The sequence below is a fragment of the Acinonyx jubatus genome, chromosome E4 (genome assembly GCF_027475565.1).
Source record: "Acinonyx jubatus isolate Ajub_Pintada_27869175 chromosome E4, VMU_Ajub_asm_v1.0, whole genome shotgun sequence".
NCBI classification, from domain to species: domain Eukaryota; kingdom Metazoa; phylum Chordata; class Mammalia; order Carnivora; family Felidae; genus Acinonyx; species Acinonyx jubatus.
This window is the reverse complement of record NC_069395.1, coordinates 55285366-55307006: the sequence shown is the minus strand read 5'-3', so window position 1 is coordinate 55307006 and position 21641 is coordinate 55285366. Positions and strand designations below refer to the sequence as shown.

General features: G+C 39.1%; 1 protein-coding gene across 1 annotated transcript in view; it reads left to right on the top strand.

Moving 5' to 3' along the window:
- The window catches only part of MROH9 (maestro heat like repeat family member 9), an 88520-nt gene that overhangs the window by 40378 nt on the left and 26501 nt on the right, over positions 1–21641 (top strand). The window contains exons 8-11 of the mRNA XM_015062283.3: positions 6942–7077; positions 12807–12931; positions 15147–15296; positions 18832–18986. Of these exons, the coding sequence (XP_014917769.3) occupies positions 6942–7077; positions 12807–12931; positions 15147–15296; positions 18832–18986 (566 nt within the window). The remainder of the gene's footprint in view (positions 1–6941; positions 7078–12806; positions 12932–15146; positions 15297–18831; positions 18987–21641) is intronic.

Below are 21641 nucleotides of genomic sequence, written 5' to 3'. Positions count from 1 at the left end.
AATAAAAACGTTAAAAAAATTTTTAAAAAAAAGAAGGAAATTTATAGAAATACATACCTACCTCAAATATACAACCTAACCTTACACCTAAATGAGCTAGGAAAAGGAACAAGAAACAAAACCTAAGACCAGCAGAAGGAAGGAATAATAAAGATTAGCGCAGGAATAAATGAATATAGAACAATAAGTAATAAAATGTAGAAACTAAAACACACACACTGTAGAATAAATCAATGAAACCAGGAGCAGGTTCTTTGAAAAGGTCAATAGAATTGATAGGCCTCTAGCCAGGCTTATCATGAAAAAAAGTAAAAAGACTGAAATAAAATCACAAATGAGAGAGAACTAACAACCAACACCACAGAAAAACAAACAATTATAGTAGAATATTATTAAAAACTATATGCCAACAAATTGGACAACCTAGAAGAAATGAATAAATTCCTAGAAATATATAAACTGCCAAAACCGAAACAGGAAGAAATAGATACTTTGAACAGATCAATAGCCAGCAAAGAAATGAAATCAGTAATAAAAAAACTCCCCAAAAATGAAGGGCCAGGGCCAGATGGCTTCATAAACAAATTCTATAAAACATTTAAATACAAGTTAATTCCTGTTCTTCACAAACTATGCCAAAATATAAAAGAGAAAGGAAAACTTCCAAATTCATTCTATGAGACCAGCATTAACCTGATACCCAAACGAGGTAAATACAACCACAAAATAAGAGAACCACAGGCCAATATCTCTGGTGAACATAGATCCAAAAATACTCAACAAAATATTAGCAAACTGAATTCACCAATACATTAAAAAAGATTATTCACTACAATCCAGTGGGACTTATTCTCAGGATGCAAATGGTTCAATATTTGCAAATTAATCAGTGTAATACATCACATCAATAAGGGAAAGGATAAGAACCATATGATCATTTCAATAGATGCAGAAAAAGCATTTGACAAGGTAAAATGTCCATTCATGATAAAAACCCTCAACAAGGTACATCTAGAGGGAACATATCTCAACATAATAAAGGCCATGTATTAAAAACCCGCAGCTAACATTATCTTTAATAGGGGGAAAATGAGAGCTTTTCCCTTAAGGTCAGGAAGAAGTCCATTCTCACCACTTTTATTCAACACAGTACTGGAAGTAAGTCCTACCCACAGCAACCAGACAACAGAAAGAAATAAAAGGCATCCAAAATGATGAGGAAGAAGTGAACTTTTCACTACTTGCAGATGACATGCTACTGTATAGAGAAAACCTAAAAACTCTACCAAAAAACTGCTACAAGTGATCCACAAATTCAGTGAAGTCAGAGGATACAAAATCAATACCCAGATGTTGTATGGAAACCAATTTGACAATAAACTTCATATATTGAAAAAAATAAAAAAAAATCAATACCCAGAAATCTATTTGCATTTCTACACACCTATAATGAAGCAGCAGAAAGAGAAATTAACAATCCCACTTACAATTGCACCAAAAATAATAAGATACCTAGGAATAAACCTAACCAAAGAGGTGAAAGACCTGTACGCTGAAAACTATAGAACACTGATGAAAGAAATTGAAGACGACACAAAGAAACGGAAAGACATTCCATGTTCGTGGGTTGGAAGAACAAGTATTTTTAAAATGTCTACACTACCCAAAGGAATCTACAGATTTAATGCAATCCTTATCAAAATACCACCAGCATTTTTCACAGAACTAGAACAAAGAATCTTAAAATTTGTATGGAAGCACAAAAGACCCCAAATGGCCAAAGCAATCTTGAAAGAGAAAAACAAAGCTGGAGGGACCACAATGTTGGGCTTCAACTTATATTACAAAGCGGTAGTAATCAAAACATTATGGTACTGGCACAAAAACAGACACATATATCAATAGAACAGAATACAAAACCCAGAAATAAACCCACATTTACATGGTCAATTAATCTTCAAGAAAGCGGGAAAAAATATTGAGTGGGGGAAAAAAACAGTATCTTTAATAAATGGTATTGGAAAAACTGGACAGCTACATGCAAAAAATGAAACTGACCCCTTCTTACACCATCCACAATAACAACTTACTGAATGGGAGAAGATATTTGCAAATGACATATCTGATAAAGAGTTAGTATCCAAAATACAAAGAGCTTAGAAAACTCAACACCCAAAAAACAAATAATCCAATTAAAGATGAGCAGAAGACATAAATAGACATTTCTCCAAAGGAGACCTCCAGATGGCCAACAGACATATGAAAATATGCTCATCATCACTTACCATCAGTGAAATGTAAATTCATACAATGAGATATCGCCTCCAACATCTCAGAATGGCTAAATCAAAAACATAAGAAACAACACATGTTGGCAAGGATGTGGAGGAGAAGGAACCCTCTGGCACTGTTGGTGGGAATGTGAACTGGTGCAACCACTGTGGAAAACAGAATGGAGATTCCTTAAAAAGTTAAAAACAGAACTGCTCTGTGATCCAGAAATTGCACTACTAGGTATTTACCCAAAGAATACAAAAACACTAATTCAAAGAGATACATGCACCCCTATGTTTATAGCAGCATTATTTACATAGCCAAGATATGGAAGCAGCCTAAATGTCCATCGACTGATGAATGGATAAAGAAGTGGTATCTACACACACACACACACACACACACACACACACAATGAAACATTGCTCAGCCATAAAAAATAATGAAATCACGCTGTTTGCCATGACATAGATGGAGCTAGAGAGTATAAGACTAAATAGAAGAAGTCAGAGAAGGACAAATACCATATGACTTTAATCATATGTGGAATTTAAGAAACAAAACAAATGGGCAAAGGGAAAAAGAGAGAGAGAGAGACAAACTAAGAAACAGATTCTTAACTGTAGAGAATGAACTGATGGTTACCGAAGGGGAAGTGGGGAGAGGCATGGATTAAATAGGTGATGGAGATTAAGGAGTGCACTTGTGATGATGAACACCGGGTAATGTATGGAAGTGTTGAATCACATTGTACACCTGAAAGTAATATAACCAGCCCTGTATATTAGCTACCTGGAATTAAATTTTAAAATAAATAAATAAATAAATAAAAGATGAGTGGAGGATTTCCAGTCAAAGCTAACAGATTATCTGCATGCCTTTCTCTCCTCTCCCTCTAAAGTCCTCACAAAACGGAAGTGATGAAATTTGTCAAATTAGTAAAAAGTTTTAGGTGGGCTAGATGTCAACAGGATGATAGAAAAGATAGAAAATGGTAACTGACAAAGCCTCACAAAGGAAGCTGAAAGACAGGTGCACGTGAACATTAGGATGGGGTACAGCTTTTTAGGAAGCAGTTTGCCCTATGCAACTCTGGAGAAGCTGGAGCTTGGAGGTCCAAGTAATGATGAAGGGTGAGAGGCAAAGCAGGGTTGAAAATACATGCATTAACTGAAAGGATTCACTGAAAGTTTATACAGAAGACTCTATTGCCTTCCATCCCCCTTTACACATGTACTATATTCCACAGGGACCTGGGTCCACTGGCAGATAAAATTTGAGGACTTCTTCCTCAAAATCGCTAGAAAATCCCCTGAGAAAATTATCCTGATTGTTCAGAAATATTTCAGTGTAACCCCAGCGTCCCCACCTAACCACTCTAAAGCAAAGCCCACCTGTTGATGAGCCTTGCTCACATACATAAATTCTGCCAAGAAGCATTGCATTTGTAAGTATGACTAGATAACCAAGATTTGTCAGACATTTGGATTAACCCCTCCCAATACCAGAGTCAGCCCAAGATAAATAAAGAGAGAAACATGATTATCAAAATAAAGAGTCAATTCAGGTCACAGGTGAGAATTTAGCCTTGAAAAGAGTAGAGAAAACATATTTATATGCCAAAAGAAAATATAATTAAAGTAAAATGGCCTATGCATTAAACAATTTTACTTAATCATAATAATAAGACCACATTATTTATTTTCAGCTTTTAGGATCAATCACAGAAAACTCAGATAAGTTATTGAATCCTATCAAATGCTATAAACTTAACAATGCAAAAGCAAAAATGCAGGGAAGAGTTTAGTGGTTCTTCAACAAGTTAAATACACAATTACCATATGACCCAGCAATCCTAGGTATATACCCAAAAGAATTTGAAAGAGCTGGTCAAACAAAAACTTATACACAAATGTTAATTGCAGCATAATTCGCAATAGCCAAGACGTGGAAACAACCCAAATGTCCATCAACAAAGTGAATGGACAAATGAAATGTGGTATATTCATACAATGGAATATTACTCCGCCAAAAAGAGAAATGAGGTCGGATATATACTGCAACATTAATAAAACTGGAAAACATTACACTAAGTGAAAGAAATTAGACCTAAAAGCCTACATGTTCTATGACATTTACATGAAATGGCAGAATAGGCAAATCCACAGAGACAGAAATCAGCTTTGTAGTTGACAGGGACTGTGGTTACCAAAGAATAAAGACTGACTGGTTAGCGGTTTTCACTCGAGGTGATGAAAAAGATTTAGAGCCAGAGAGAAGTGGTGGTTGTTCCACATTGTGAATGTGATTTATGCTACTGAATTGGGTACTTTAAAAGGGTTAAAATGGTAAATTGTAGGTTATGTATATTTTTTGCCACAATAAATAAATGCAAGATAAAGTACAGGCAAAAGTAGTAAGAAAGTAGAAGACATGGTAGAAAAAAGTTGAAGGGAAATACAAGGGCTCCAAAACACTTACTCTATAAAGCAGAAGATCAACAAGGTATTTGTATACTATGAAACAAGAAATAAAAGTACTGCCATATTATGAAAACAGAAAAGGGAAGGACTACAAATAGTAATGTGCCATAATGAGTAACATGCTATATAGACAGGATGGTGGTAAAACAGAAAGATGTGATAACCCCTAATTTATCACAGCAGGAATAGATAGGCAATGTCCCAAACTGATATTAGAACAGAAATGGGAGTCCATTATTTAGAGATAAAAAGGTGACCTCCAGAAGAAGCAGCTAAAAACACTTAGGAGTGGTTGCCTCTGGAATTTAGTACCTAAACTACCATTATTGCTAAGACAAGGAACCGGAGAGGCCACATCTACAAAGAAGGAATCCAGTAAGAAAGGGTCAGAAAAGTGAGCAGAAATACTCCAGCTTAGGGATGGATTCTGAGAAGTTTTTTTTTTTTTCTCCAGATCTTAATGCTTATTTTCCTTTCAGCACTTGAATAGATTTTCTATAAAAGCAGGGCCATATTGTACTGGAAGTTCCCAAAGTCTTGTGTTGGAGAGAGTGTAGCTGTTGTTGGTACACTTCTGAAGGGCATAATCAGTGTGCTCCACAGTGCAGAGCCTTTCTCCTGTCATGTTCCCCATCCTCCTCAAACGTGCCATGCAATCTAGAAACAGCCACACCTACAATAGAGACAGAAATTAGACAGACCCAACCTGGCAAACAGAATAGATAGACCACTGATAGCTTCATTTACAAAAACACCTGGTAATTGCACATCCACAAGTTCTTGAGGAGGCATAATCAGAAAAGCCATTTGAGGCAAGTAAGACTTTAGGGGCGATCCCTTGTAAATGGTTCCCAACTTCTGTGAACTAAGCTGAGAGGACTACTCCCCCATCGGGCCCGATAGAGAAGTACCACTCAGTCCCACAGTGTGATGGTGGTTCTTAAAATCTTGCCATTAGATGGAAAAAGAAACCTGGGCTGCAATTCCAAAGAAAAGAGCACCCAGGGAAGGAAAACATGTCTCCCTAGAGCCCAGTGTAATGTCTGCTTCTAGATTCTCCTAACTCATAGGACTCCTAGAGTAGAGGGACCCCAAGGCCAGCCTTACAAATAATCCACAGAAGTAAAGGATTATCTCTCCTTCTTCTGCTGAGACCATCGTTCCCAGTATCCTTGTTCAGTTATGCCCTTGACTCATGACCCAATTCACTTCACATTCCTCTTTAGAAATGACTGTGTGTGTGTGTGTGTGTGTGTGTGTGTGTGTGTGTGTGTGTGTGTTTAAGATTGAGAGAAAGGGGTGGGTCAAGCAACATGAGAGGCAGGGCTAAGCAGACACATGAGAGAAGTAGAAAGAAAGAGAAACAGGCTGTGGGATCCTCCCAGAGGGTTGACTTGATTCTAACTTTTACCACCAAAATTTTCTCTAATCCTCGAAACATCTATTTAAGAAAAATAATCACCTGTCTTAGAAACAAGAAGGCCTACTAGTTTACCAAACCTACATGTGAACAGAGCCCCCTTTGTTTAAAAAATAATTGGTAATGGTACTCAAACCTTCACGAAACCAGAATGTCCCTTCCACCTCTCCTTTCTTCTTGACTAGTCAATCAAGATGAAAATCTAACTATTTGAACAGCCTGTGTCACAGGACATTGTAGGAAGAAATACATAAAGGTTGTGATAGTAGCTTTGACATCAAAAGTAAATGCTCTGAATTTTTGGAAAATGAATTTCTTTGGGAAGAATCAGAACAACTCCAGGAGGAAAAGTTACATTTCTCCAGTGGCTTACAGAGGCATCTGAAGTGTGTCATACATAGACAAGAGCACATGACAGTTTTTGGATATCCTCCCTCTGCCCCAATATCCTGGAATGTGCTGCTACCTGATTTACAGAATAGAAACTAACATTAGTTGAGTTCCCATTATTTCCAAACACTTTGCTAAGAACTTGCTTTTTCGTCGTAAATAGTCCCCACGATAACTATTATAAGGCAGCATTTGTTATTTACATTTCACAGAGGAGGAAACTGAGGTAGTAACAGATTTGAACATAGGTTTGGTAAATTTGGAAGCTCATCCTCTAACCCTAGTCTGATATAGATATTAGAGGATCGGATACCGACGTTTGATGTTGACTAGGCACAGAAAATGCATTTTTCTCCCTTGTTTCTTCCCATTAGGCAAGTGTTGACGCTCCATGTCTGGGTGTCCTGGCAGCAGAACTGTCTCTTCTGTGTTGCCATAATGACGTCTCAATCACACAACAAGCATCCTTGGGCATGCATCACCTCCTCTGCATTGCAAAATGTCAGAACGGTAAGAATGATTTACCATCTCTTCTAAGGGGTACTACAAATTGTCCCTAACTGTTCTCCTTGTGGGTCCCAAGAAGGCTCTATGTCTGTAGATTTCTAAAGCCTGCCCCAACATCTATAGCTCCACTTTCTAACATGCCTTTCATAATCTTTTTAGAATGATCAAGATATGCCAATCATGGTCCTTCAAGATCTATAAAGTACTATACTTGGATTAGTGTTGGGTGTTAATGCTGGGGACAGGAATGCTGTGGGGAAGAAGAGGAGAAAGAGAAGAAATGGTACCAATGGGACTTTTTAAAAAAGGAGGTATATTTTCCCCCTCTAATGGGGCATCAAATGGAATATTCAGATTCTTGCTTCAGGGGTGGGGGAAAATTAGCCACCAGCAGTAAATGCTGCTGTAGCCTGCCTAACAAAGCATAAAAGCAAGTCCTGGAAGTATCATACTATTTCCAAATAACTTAGAGAAAAGATTTACCCTCCTGTAATACATGACTAAATGTATAAATATAAACATATATATATATATATATATATGTAATTGTGTGTAAGGCATTGAACACCAGATAACAAAGGACAATGATTTATGAGAGAGGGAAACAAATAAACAAAATGAGGTGGGGTCTACAGTTGCTTGAGCTTACCACCTAAAGTAAGTTTGTAGACTGCAACCCAATGGTGTCACCAAGAAGAGACAGAATTAGGGATCCAGAGAGGTCATGATAGCTAGAGCTCACAGGTCTGAGGGCCAGAGAGGAGTGCACAAAGAGCTCCAGAGATTTGCACAGGGTTCTCCTTATTCAGGTATGTAGTGGTCAGAACACGCATGTGAGAGGATGCATGGGTGGCTCAGTTAGTTGATTTCTGCTCAGGTCATGATCTCATAGTTCGTGGCTTTGAGCCCTGTGTCGGGCTCCACACTGACAACACAGAGCCTGCTTGGTATTCTCCCTCTCTCTCTCTCTCTCTCTCTCTCTCCTCCCCCTTTCTGCCCCTCCCCAACTCATGCTTACTCTCTCAAAAGAAGTAAATAAACTTAACAACAACAACAAAAAAGAATACGAATGTGAAGGAAACTACCTGAGGCCAGGGGAGAATGTTTAGGGAGAAAAATCCAATGAACTCGCAAAGGCTGGGAATAGTGCCTATGACGATAAGCCAACATTTAAAACTTCATAATGCACAAGTAATGAGGAAGAGTACTCAAAGGGTTTTGTTTCATTAGAAGGAAAAGACGATCTCTAGACTAAATTGTTTTAGTGCCACTTAACAGACCTTAAAAATAAGATCTAAAAAGATCAGGTTATCTCCAAATACTTTAAATGTTAATCAGAATGAAGCTCAAACCTACTCCTAGGAATACCAATATTCCAGCAGTCAACAAGTTAAAATTCACAGTGTCCAATAACAATTATTACACTTGCAAAGAATCAGACCACAGCACATAATGAGGAGAGAAATGAATCAAAACTGACCCAGAAATAACTCAGATGATATAATTCGTAGAAAGGGACGTTAAAACAATTGTTATAATATATTCCAATTATTTAAAGAGTCCAAGAAAAAGATGAACATGTTAAGTAGAGACATAGAAAAATTTCTAAAAGACCTCAATTAGACGTCTGGAGATTAAAAGCATAATATCTGAGGTGAAGAACACTGTGGCAAAAATTAACAGTGTAATTTTCAAGAGGGCCAGAGAAAATAAGACACATTTCATTCACAGGAACAAAAGTAAATATGACAGTAAATTTCTTATCAGTAAAAGCCATAAACAATGGAGCAGCCTCTCAATGTACAGGGGGGAATAAAGGCAATCTAGAATTCTTTAGCCAGCAAAAATTCTTTTAAAAACAAAAGTGAAATAAAGACATGTTTAGATATACAAGAGCTGCTAGAATTCATTGCCAGCAGATCTGCAATAAAAGAAATATTAAAGGAAATCCTTCAAGGAAAAACATCCTGGTGAAAATCTAGATCCGCATAAAGGAATGAAGAGTAATGTGTTGCAACTACGTAGGTAAATATTCTGTCCTCATTATTTAAAAAAAATTTTTTGAATGTTTATTTAGTTGAGAGAGAGAGAGAGACAGAGAGAGACAGAGAGAGACAGAGAGAGACAGAGCGTGAGTGGGAAGAGGGGCAGAGAGTGAGGGAGACACAGAATCCGAAGCAGGCTCCAGGCTCTGAGCTGTCAGTACAGAGACCGACATGGGGTTCGAACTCATGAACTGTGAGTTCATGATCTGAGCTAAAGTCGGATGCTTAACTAACTGAGCCACCCAGGCGCCCCTTCTCATTATTTAATCTTTTAAAATGATAATCAACTGTTCAAGGCAAAAAATAATAATGTAAAAGCTATATGACAACAATAGAGGCTTGAAAGAGGAAGTAGGATTACTTTTTAAGGTTCCTGCAAACAGTGTGACATGTCACTTAACGAGTAAACTGTGATAAGTTAAAGATGTGTAATATAAACCTTAAAGCAGCCTCCTAAATAATATAGCCAAGAGGTACATATATATATATATATGTATATATATATGTATATATATATACATATATATATACATATATATATACATATATATATATATATATAGTAAGCCAAATTGAGATGTAATGTTTTAAAAACTACTTTAAAAGAAGACAAAAAAGAGGAAAAATAGAAAGAACAGATGGGAAAAATAGAAAACAAATAGTGAAGACTTAAAGCCATCTAGAGTAAATGTAAATATTCTGAACACCTCCAGTGAAAAGGTAGAGATTAACAGATTGGATAAAAAGCAAGGCTCAACTATATGCTGCCCTATGAGAAACCCAGTTTAAATGCAAAGCCATAAATAGAATAAAAGTTAAAAGTTGGAAGATAACACAGTAACACTAGTCAAAAAGAAATTAGAGTGGCTGAATCAATATCAAAAAATATATATTTCAGAGCAAAAAATGCTTCCAGGGAAAAAGAGGATCATTTCATAATGATAAAGGGGTCAATTAATTAATAAGACAACAATGCTAAACATGTATGTCCCTAAAATAAAAAATTTATAAAAATTAAAATACATTAAACAAAAATGGATAGAGCTAGGGGGCGCCTGGGTGGCTCAGTCGGTTAAGCATCTGACTCTTGATTTCAGCTCAGGTCACCACCTCAGGGCCATGAGATTGAGCCCCGCAACACTCTCCATGCAGAGCAGGGAGCCTGCTTGAGACACTTTCCCTTCCTCTCCCTCTGCCCCCACTCGCTTGTGCACATGCTCTCTCTAAAAATAATTTTTTAAAAAAGGATAGAACTACAAGGAGCAGATGTACAATTATAGTCAGAGAATTCAGTATCTCTTTCTCAATAATTCATAATCACACAGAAAATTTTTAAGGATATAGACTTGAACCAACTTGACCTAATTAATATATAGAGAACACTCCACCAATAATGGAAAAATGAACATTCTCCTCAAGGGAAAAACAGAAAACTTACCAAAATAGACCACATTCAAGCCATGAATCAAATCTTAAGAAAGTATAAAGTCTTTAATTCGTCCAAAATGTATTCTCTGACCAAAATGGAATTAACCTAGAAATAAAACTAGAAAGATACCTGGAAAATTCAAAATATTCGGAAACCAGGTAATCCACTTCTAAGTAACCCATGAGTCAAAAAAAAGAAATAAAAGTAGAAATTGAAAGCATTTTGAACTAAATGAAAAAATACCTACAAAGAAAACGCCAGACTGTAATGTTCTAGTAAACACTTAAAGGTAGAAAGTATTCCAATCCTACCCAAATTCTTCCAGAAATGTGAGAATGAGGAAACATGCCAAATCATTCAAGGAGGCCAGCAACATTCTGATACCAAAACCACATAAAGACATGACAACAAAAACAAAAGCAAAACAAAAAACTACAGACCAACGTTCCTCAAGAACATAAGTGCAAACGTTTTTAAATAGATCCGCACATATATGGTCAAATGATTTTTGATAAAGAGTCAAAGGCAATTCAATGGAGAAAGAGTAAACATCGATAAATGGTGTTGAAAAATTGCTTATGTATCTATGCAAAAGAAAAGAACTTTGATCTATATCTTATATGTAATGCAAAGTTAATTCAAAATGGACCCATATGGGTCCATAACTATGGACCCATAGTTAAAACTATGAAACAAGAAGTCCTTGTACCTTGAGTTAGGCAAAGATGTCTTAAACACAACACCAAAAGCATGACCTATACATTTTAAAAGTGAAAAATTAAGTATTTCTGCTCTTTGAAAGACACTGCTAAGAGAACAGATAAGCCACAGACTGGGAGAAAATATTTGCAAGTTACATATCTGACAAAAGGCTCACACCCAGAATTTAAAAACGAACACTCCAAACTCTGTAAGAAAACAGACAACCAAATTAAAAAATGGTAAATTTGAATTTGAATTACTGAGTCATTTCCCCGAAGAGACACAGATGGCAAAGACACACATCAAAAGATGTTCAATATTTGGTCATAAAAGACGTGTAGCTTAAAAACTGCCCGAGATCCCACTACATATTCATTAGGATGTCTCAAATGGAAACTCTGACCATACCATATGTTATTAAAGATGTGAAGCAGCTGGGACTCTCACGTTGCCAGAGGGAGCGTGACATGGTACGACAACTTTGGCAAACAATTTGGCCGTTTATCCTAAAAAGATAAACACACATCGACCAAATGACCCAGTCATTCCATAACTTGGGATTTAGCTAAGAGAAATGAAAGCAGATACCCAGAGCAAAACATGTACACAAATGTTGACAGCACCTTTATTTGGAAAAGCCAAAACCCTGGAAACAACCCAAATGTCCATCAATAGGCAAATGGGTAAGCAGACGATGGAATAGTATTCATCAGTAAAACGGGAATGATAACCTATACCTATACCTATACCTATAACCACTTGGGTAAATCACAAAACAATTTCGCTGAGGGCAACATGCGACACAACAGAAGAGTACATCCTATATGAATCTACTTATCTAAGATCAGAAAGTACACACTTGACAGAAAGCGAATGACGGAAAGCAGAACCGTGGATGTCTTTGGATCAGGGGTGGGTACAGGGGAGCAGGTGTGGTGGAGGCAATGGATATGATTGGGTCTTTTTTTTATTTTTCGTTTATTTTTTTTATTGCAGTAATGTTTTTGTGAGTATATAATATACATATATAAAAACTTACCAAATTGTACATTTTAGACAAACTGGATGTCAATTATATCCCTATGGAGCTGTTAACAAACAAACAAAAATCGTTACAAGTTACCTTCTCTGGAACTAAAGACATCAGCACCTGAAGCTTTCACTGAGAGCTCCTGGCTTTCCTGCTATATGACTTCCCCAGCTCTTTGCAAAATGCCTCCAAGTCTGGTCTCCTATCAAGAAACCCTCCACCTTAGCGACAGCTTTTCCAGGGCGCTGAATGATGCATTTGATGGCCTAAATATATTCAATATCTGCTGAACCTATTAGAATGATCTGTCTTTCATTCGTATTTCACAGAGGCCTCACTTAAACACTTTATAGACTCTGAGTCTGTGCTGTCATAGTATCTGATGTGATCAAACTGTCAGCAGAGAGTTAAATGTTCAGAACACTTTATATCTCCAGAATCGGATAGGAAGGAGAAATTGGAAACAGCAATGCCATAGAAGGAACTGATGATCAACAAAAACCTTAAACTCTTTTTCTCAACACAGAGGACATTGAAAAAACTAAATCTACAAAGTATGAGAAGCATGGAAATCACTGCCTCCTGTCTCCGTCCTGTGATACAGAATTTGTACCCAAAGTCTTGCAACGAGACAGAGCTAAAATTGCCCAGGTAACTTACCCCCCGCTTTATCCAATGGCTTTTCTTTCATGTGTATTATTACTTTTAGTGACAACTTCTTTCTCCTTCCTTCCTTCCTTCCTTCCTTCCTTCCTTCCTTCCTTCCTTCCTTCCTTCCTTCCTCCTTCCCTCTCTTTCTTTCTTTCTTTCTTTCTTTCTTTCTTTCTTTCTTTCTTTCTTCTTATGTTTATTTATTTTTGAGAGAGAGACAGAGAGTAAGCAGGGGAGGGGCAGAGAGACTGGGAGACAGCTCAGAGCCTGACGCAGGGCTTGAACCCACCAGGAGTGAGATCATGACCTGAGCGGAAGTGGGATGCTTAACCGACTAAGCCACCCAGGAGTCCCTAGTGGCAACTGATTTCAACAGTTTCTATTTTTAATAAATTTTTCCGTGTTTTTAAAGTTCAGTGAAGCACAGAGTAAATAATATGTAGAGTGTTTGCCTTCATGATTTGCATCTCTATGAGTAAGAATGATGCCAAATATTCCTGAATATAGCAATTTATATTATTTTTATGTAATCCTTATAGCATGCACATGAGGTATTTTCTAGTTTTATACTTCTTTTGTTTGATTAATAAATATGTCACTAAAGATGGGGAACTCTGGTTATTCAGCAAAGTTAGTGGAGTCATCAATCAACAGGCTTTTCAATAGTATTATAATTTACTCAGCAAACATCAAAATAACTTGCTTTAGATTTTGTTTTAAAACACCTATTAGTGGTCCCTGGGTGGTTCCACTGGTTAAGCATCCAACTCTTAATTTGGGCTCAGGTCATGATCTCACAGTCATGAAATCGAGCCCCACATTGGGCTCCGCACTGAGCGTGGACCCTGCTTAATATTCTCTTTCTCTTTCTCTCTCTCTCTTTCTCCCTCAGCTCATCTCCCCTGTTTGTACTCTCTCTCTAAAAAATAAAAACCTTATTAAAACAAATTTTAAGTTGAAGTGATAAACCTCAGTACCGCGTAAATAATTTTTACACTGACCCCAACCCTTGGGGAAACCTATGGGGCTCTGTATACTCCCTCACTTTCTTCAAGGTACGTGGGCTTATCCACACACTTGCGAGGTCACCCAGCTCTGCAGCCTAGGTTGGGCTGTCTAATACCTGGCCCTCTAGCCACACACATGGAGCCAACAGCTCAGCACAGTTGCTGGGGACGCCCTTCAAGGCTAGCTCATCTCTGGAAGTGGGAGAGTCTTTTGGTTCCTGCTAAAAAGTACATACGTGAAGCAGTGTCTTCTCCTCCCATGGCCGAGGGGATAGAATCGTGTGAAGCTGAGATGTGGAGGTGATACACCTTACATAACAGTCAAAAATACATAGATGTCTTAAATATGCACCTTAAATTTGAATTTGAATTACTGAGTCATTTCACCAAAGAGACACAGATGATAGTGCATTTTTCCAGAATCAAGCATTTATTCTCACCCACCCCACACCTCAAAAATCACGAGCCTGGTTGACTATGAAGTTATCCATTTACATGAAGAAACCAAGCATCTAGAATTTATTAGAGGGGCGCCTGGGTGGCTCAGTTGGTTGAGTGACCGACTTCGGCTCAGGTCATGATCTTACAGTTCGTGGGTTCGAGCCCCGCATCGGGCTGTGTGCTGACAGCTCGGAGCCTGGATCCTGCTTTAGATTCTGTGTCTCCCCCTCTCTCTGCTCCTCCCCTGCTCATGCTCTGTCTGTCTCTCTCTTTCTCAATAATAAATAAACATTTAAAAAAATTAGAATTTACTAGAAAGTTCTTCTACTTCCTTCCATCCTCCATCCAGTGCCCTGGACTCGGGACCCTGAGTGCCATGATTAGGCTAATGAGTGGATGGGCAGTCTCCTCTGAGCCTCTTGCAAGCAGTTCATAGTTTTTCATTTCTTCCTGGCCTGGCCCCACAGCTGACTTATCCAGATGAAAATATTTGAGCCGCTTTAAAAATCAGAAGAAAAAAAAAAAATAAATGCAATTCCACTTGAATTCTAGTCATCTCAATATCACCACACTTGTGAAATATGACTTCTAACATTTTTGAGTGAAGGAAGAGGGCTAGAACGGCAAAAATGCCTAAGGCCCCCCCAAAACCACGTAGCGGTACCTGGCCCCTGGGCCTGGAGCTTCTCCAGGATGATAGAATTCAGCGGTCTTTCTTATGTTGTTGTTGGTCAGCCCTGAGGTCATGGCTCTCCTTTTGGTTTCAGAGTGTAGGACAAACTTTAATGCCGTCCTTGCTGACTGACTTTGTGTGGAGTCTCCTGATGACACTGTCTTCACCTAATTGTGTAACTGCATTCAAGGCATCAACCATACTGAAACTGACTCTGGAGTATCATGCCCATAAGGTCACCATGGTAAGACACTTGACAATGAGTAGGGGGCACGGAGTTTATTCTCTAACTTTATTCTCTCGTTGCCTTTGTTATATGCTACTTCTTTTCCTATGTATTTCTTGTTATTGTTCAACATGTCGCTTTGATCAAATGAGGGTTTTTTGTGTGTGAAATATTTCAAGCATACGGAAAGTGTGGAAAACAATGGCATGAATGTTTACTTGCCAATCATACCAAATAATAACATTTTGCCACAGTTGTGTCAGTTTTTTTAAAGAAATACATTAATAACTGTAGAATAATGCAGATATCATTGAAATCTCCTGCGTAGCCACTAAGGAAAGTTTTCAGGGACCCTCAGCTTGCTGCAGGGCTGGCTATATGATTTGTGGGGCCAAGTGCAAATAAACGTGGGGCTTCCTGTTCAAAACATGTGCTATTATTTAAAGTGCCATTAAATATACAATCATATGTCACTAAATTCTACTCCTGTAACCAATATTACACTATATGTTAACTAACTAGAATTTAAATGAAAACCTAAAATATATATACAGTCCTATGAAGTTTTTCCCCCCTTTCCTCCATGGTCTCTCTCTTTCTCTCAATTTGTCATAGCATTTTTATTTTCTACTTAATGTCTTTAAGTTAAAAAAAAAAAACTAAAATTTTAAAGTAGCACAAATTTTACCAGCCATTTTTACATCGTGCCATGCCATTTACAGGTGAAAACACAGAAGTGTTTAACTCAAGAAAATAATGCAAGTGACCGCTCATACACGAATATGTTTTCATTCGCACCAAAAGAGTGGAAGCAATACACAAAACTAACTCGATTGTTTGTATTTCTTTCTGACATTCACACTTTCTATGAACGCCTTCTACCTTCAGCTTATTGATGAGTCACCATTTTCCATTTAAGTGGTTGAGGCTTCAATGAATGCTTATCTTGTACGCGCTGTGATTTCCCACTGACTGCTACACATCTCGGGTCCACTGGAAGTCTGTGCACTTAGACTGTGCACGTTGCATGTGAACCGGACTGCACACGGGAGCCACAGCCACCAACTTCCCGGCTCACGTGCATGCTCTACGGTCCCATGGGACTTCACTTCGAAAACACAAGCTCAAAAATAAAATTATTTCAATATTCGAGATGGCGACAGCAAAGCTCTGAACCTTCTAAGTGCGGAACCCTGTCAAATGCATAGGTCACCTGCTCATGAAACCAGCCCTGATCTGATGGTGACATGAGGGCTGAACTCTCAGTTTCTGGTGCTGACACATGGTGTTATTTGACTGAAAATAAACTGAGAGGGGAACCTGGGTGGCTCAGTCGGTTGAGCATCCGGCTTCGGCTCAGGTCATGACCTCACGGCTCATGGGTTCAAACCCCATGTCAGGCTCTGTGCTGACAGAGCTTTGGCTTCTGTCTCCCTTTCACTCTGCCCTTCCCCCACGGGCGCTCGGTCTCTCCAAAATGAATCAGTGTTTGAAAATGTTTGAAAAAACAAAAAAAGAAAATAAACTGAGAGCTCATACTCAAATTCAGCGAGCAGGAAAGGGGAAGTAAAGCTTTCTATAGAACTCCCAACATGGCTACATCCAGGAGCATTCCAGAAGGCAAGTTGGACCAAGGGGAAAGCTGGAGGGCGACAGTCATTTCCTTGATAGATTAAGCTCTTCTCTCATGCGGTGAGAGAGGGTAGATAAAGCCATACCAAGGCCCTGGAGGGGAAGAGGAAGGAGCCCAACAGAAAACTAGACGTGAAAAACTAGCCTCTGCCGCAGTAAAATCATTAAACAGAGAGAGAGCAACTGAACAGAAATGGGGTTCAGCAATTCATCGCTCCACCCAAGCTCCCACAAACAATTAAAGTACTGAGTACAGTGGATTGTCATCTTAAACAGGGCTGGGTTCTAAAATCAGTTATAATGGGAAATTGTGCATAGTTAAAATTATCCCTGGAAACCACTGAAACTGCACATGGAGTCTGTGGGTTTCCAGTCTCTAAATAACCGTAACACAGCAAGTCTTTTCTTGAGAATGAAAGCAGATCATTACAGCACACTTGAGCATACAGTGACATAGCTGGCTTGTTGAAGGGGGCGCACTGCCTGGAAAGGAACGGGATGAGGAGAAAAGGGGATGAGAGCGCGTGCGCTCTCTCGCCGTCTCTCAAAAATGAGTAAATGTTTTAAAAAATGTCTATGGAGAAGAGTAATGTTTAATTGTCTCCCACTTCGTGCTCCCCTTGGAGCATATATGGCGGAAGGAATGTCCTGCACTCTTAACACTTCGCTTATTTTTTTTCTTTTGTTTGGAGTAGAGGTCTGTGCACAGATAACTAACTGAATTGTACATGAGGCAATCGCAATGGGATGTAAATTTACGTCAACCAACATCTCAGCTTATGATCTCTGAGGAGTATTTCCAAATAAAAAATGCAGGCATCCAGGAAGATGAAAATTGATGTTGAATCTACAACCATTAGCTTGAGACAAATTTCAGGTCTAACTAGAAATCTCCTTGTTTAGGAATGCATAAAAAGGGGAAAACATTGAACACACATAGGACTTATGAATAAAATTTGCAAGCTTATGACTCAGTGTTTACCATTCTGGGCCATTCTTCCAAACACAGTTTCCCCATTCCATATGCACATTCAAGTCTTCTTTAATTGCCAGAAAGTTTTTAAAGGATACAGTTCCATTGTTTTTCTGTTCCATTATTTTGACTTCCTTCTTTTTTTTCCATTTTTTTTAAATGTTTATTCATTTTTTGAGAGAGAGAGAGAGACAGAGCATGAGTGGGGAAGGAGCAGAGAGAGAGAGAGAGAGAGAGGGAGACACAGAATCTGAAGTAGGCTCCAGGCTCTGAGCTGTCAGCCCACAGTCCAAGGCGGGGCTTGAACTCATGAGCCATGAGATCATGACCTGGCTGAAGTCGGACGCCCAACCAACTGAGTCACCCAGGCGCCCCTATTTTGACTTCCTTCTTAAAGGACTTGAATTATACACGTTTTCTACACTGAGCCTATGTGTTTTATATAATGAAGCCTACCGTCCCCAAATAAACTTTTTAATGGGTATTTTGGGGTACCTGGGTGGTTCAGTCGGTTGAGCGTCAGACTTGGCTCAGGTCATGATCTCGTGGCTTGTGAGTTCAAGCCCAGCTTCGGGCTCTGTGCTGACAGCTCAGAGCCTGGAGCCTGCCTTGGATTCTGTGTCTCCCCCTCTCTCTGCCCTTACCCCGCTCATGCTCTGTCTCTCAAAAATAAACATTAAAAAATTTTAGTAAATAAATTAAAATTTAAAAAAACAGGTATTTTTCCACTATAGTAAATAGACAGGCTTCTTCTCATCCAAATAAGTATTTTACATTGTGTAGTCAGTCGCACACGTGAATATGCTTTCCTCTAGTGCGTATTTGTGTATAAATTGCTGCCGTGGCCATTCTGAAAAGGACCGAATTCTTACATCCAAGAAATGCCTTGGTTGACAGGTTGCCATGGAACAAGAGGCACTTGTTTGACCCTTGAAATTACTTTTCCAGGTGTCTAAGATTGTGGATGCTATTTATAAGAAACTCCGTGAAAACTCTTCTCATGTGATGAGGCAAGCTATGCTGCGGGTCACTACCTTGCTGACACGTACTTCACCAAAGAAGGTCATCTTTCAGCTTATGGATTATCCAGTTCCAGCAGACGAGTAAGGCCCCCTCACCCCTTCCTACAGTGCTTTGTTCCCAGTCTCCAGAATCAGACAGAGCTAGACTCAGGCTTCTTTTTTTTCTCAAAGAGGGTATCTATGTTTGTAACACACGGGACGATCATAAAGCTTAAATAAGATCATACATGTTATTCATATTCTTGTACGATATCTACACAATACTATAGACCACTGACAAATGATCATCGTCACTATTTTTTATCTGAGGCTTTAAATTGTGTTCTGCTGCATATACCACGGGAACAAAGCACTCCTCAGAGTGATGATGGGCGTTTTCCCCGTAAGTAATAAAACTTATAGTGCTTTTTTTCTCACTTAGGAAGAGCAGATGGAAGGCATCTCCACCTGCCAATAAAATAATGAAACATTAAAAATTCCCAGATATAATGGAGAGTCCCCTGTTACTTACATGTTTATCTGAAATTCATGATCCAGGATCACAGAAAATAGTAAGGGGAAAAGAATACCAGTGTGAGCCTATGGGACAGTATGAGCCTAACACACATTAGACGAGCAGAGTAAAGGACATCACTCCATTTCCATCATTTGTACCTTGAGAAGGAAGGTAATACTTCTCTACTATTAGTGTAAAAGGCAGGAAGTCACATTACGAAAAGGATGCAGGCTTTGGAAACGAATCTGAATTCCTTCCCAGCCACACAAGTTTCTAAATTCCGTGATCAGATTTCCCTGTCTGTGAAATGAGGAAAATTCTTTTTTATCTGTAAATCAACTATTGTGGGTTAAATGAGTTAACATCTGTAAAAGGACATCAAAACTCACAAAATGCCAAACCAATTATATGACTGACTTTCTTTTTCCAACTGAAAGCTTGTATTTATTTAGGAGGTTTAAACTCACAAAGTATTTTACTACCTAGAAAATTCCTGGAAATTAAAAATCTTCATAAGACTCAGCGTTTTCTCATTCAGGAATTAAGCACCCCATTGTATGTTAAATATTACCAGCCTTCGAGCATTTTGTCAGAAATGGGTGCAAGTTGCCAATGAATCCAGTACAAACAATATGAAATGAGGGAGTACAGAAAGCAAGCATAGAGTTAAGTGAACTTCATGAAAATAGTCACCAGCAGGGGCGCCTGGGTAGCTCAGTCTGTTAAGCATCTGACTTTGGCTCCAGTCACAGTCTCACGGTTTGTGAGTTCGAGCCCCGTGTCGGGCTCTGTGCTGACAACTCAGAGGCTGGAGCCTGCTTTGGATTCTGTGTCTCCCTCTCTCTCTGTTCCTCCCCGACTTGTGCACTCTCTCTCTCAAAAATAAACATTAAGAAATTTTTTTTAAATAGTCATGAGCAGATCTTGTGTATCTAGGTGGGGGCTGAGGCAGAAAAGAGTGGGATTTAGAGTTGAGCTACATCAGACAAACAGAAGAAATGTCTGATCGGTTAGAAGGTATGATCTGAGAGGTAAGGGAATGAGACAGACCATGTGAAACTGATGTCCATGTGGGTCCAAGCTTGGTTGTAAGCTGAGCCCCAAAGGCAGGAACAGTTGAGTAATGGATTCTAAAGAGCTGGTATGTCTCTGTTCCAGGGGACCAGGCCCCTATTAGGAACCTAAACTGAGAGAGACTGAGCAGTAGGATCCAGAACCCCGCATGGGTTGACAAGGTATCAGGAATGTACCCACACAGAGATGTGTAGCAGTTTTTAAGATGAGCACTAGTAAAAATAATCTTGAAAAGTGGCTAGGTGTGCAGAGGGAGGGAGGGGACTGGAGGTAGAGAAGCCGGGGTGCTAGTGACACCTGTGCCACTAGAATGTGTGTGACCTTTCACTAAAGGGCCCACCCCCCTGAGCTCAATTTTTTAAATCTAATTTTCTAATATTTAAATTTATATAGTTAATCTTTTACTTAGTATTTCTACCTCTTTGGGTTTTTTTTTTAAGTTGATATATTTATTTATACATTAATTTGTATTTCCCTACCAGTTTTTTAAATATTCTGTTATTCCTGGACAAACGAGGTCACAAGATGGGAGGACCAGAGTACGGAGTGGGGAAAGCTGATCAGTTCTTGATACTGAGCTGGACAGATATTTAAATATGGTAGAAAATCACGGCGCCTGGGTGGCTCAGTCAGTTAAGCGGCCGACTTGGGCTCAGGTCATGATCTCGCGGTCCGTGACTTCGAGCCCCGAGTCGGGCTCTGTGCTGACAGCTCAGAGCCTGGAGCCTGTTTCGGATTCTGTGTCTCCCTCTCTCTGACCCTCCCCCGCTCATGCTCCCTCTCTGTCTCTCAAAAATGAATAAACATTTAAAAAAATTAGGGGCGCCTGGGTGGCGCAGTCGGTTGAGCGTCCGACTTCAGCCAGGTCACGATCTCACGGTCCGTGAGTTCGAGCCCCGCGTCTGGCTCTGGGCTGATGGCTCAGAGCCTGGAGCCTGTTTCCGATTCTGTGTCTCCCTCTCTCTCTGCCCCTCCCCCGGTCATGCTCTGTCTCTCTCGTCCCAAAAATAAATAAACGTTGAAAAAAAAAATTTAAAAAAAAACAAAAAAATTTAAATGTGGTAGGAAATCAACTTGCAGACTTGCCGACTGCATTTTCCATAAGATCTCAAGGACACTCTTCCTCTGTTTTCAAGGACAAGAGACTTAATGAGATCATTTGGAAA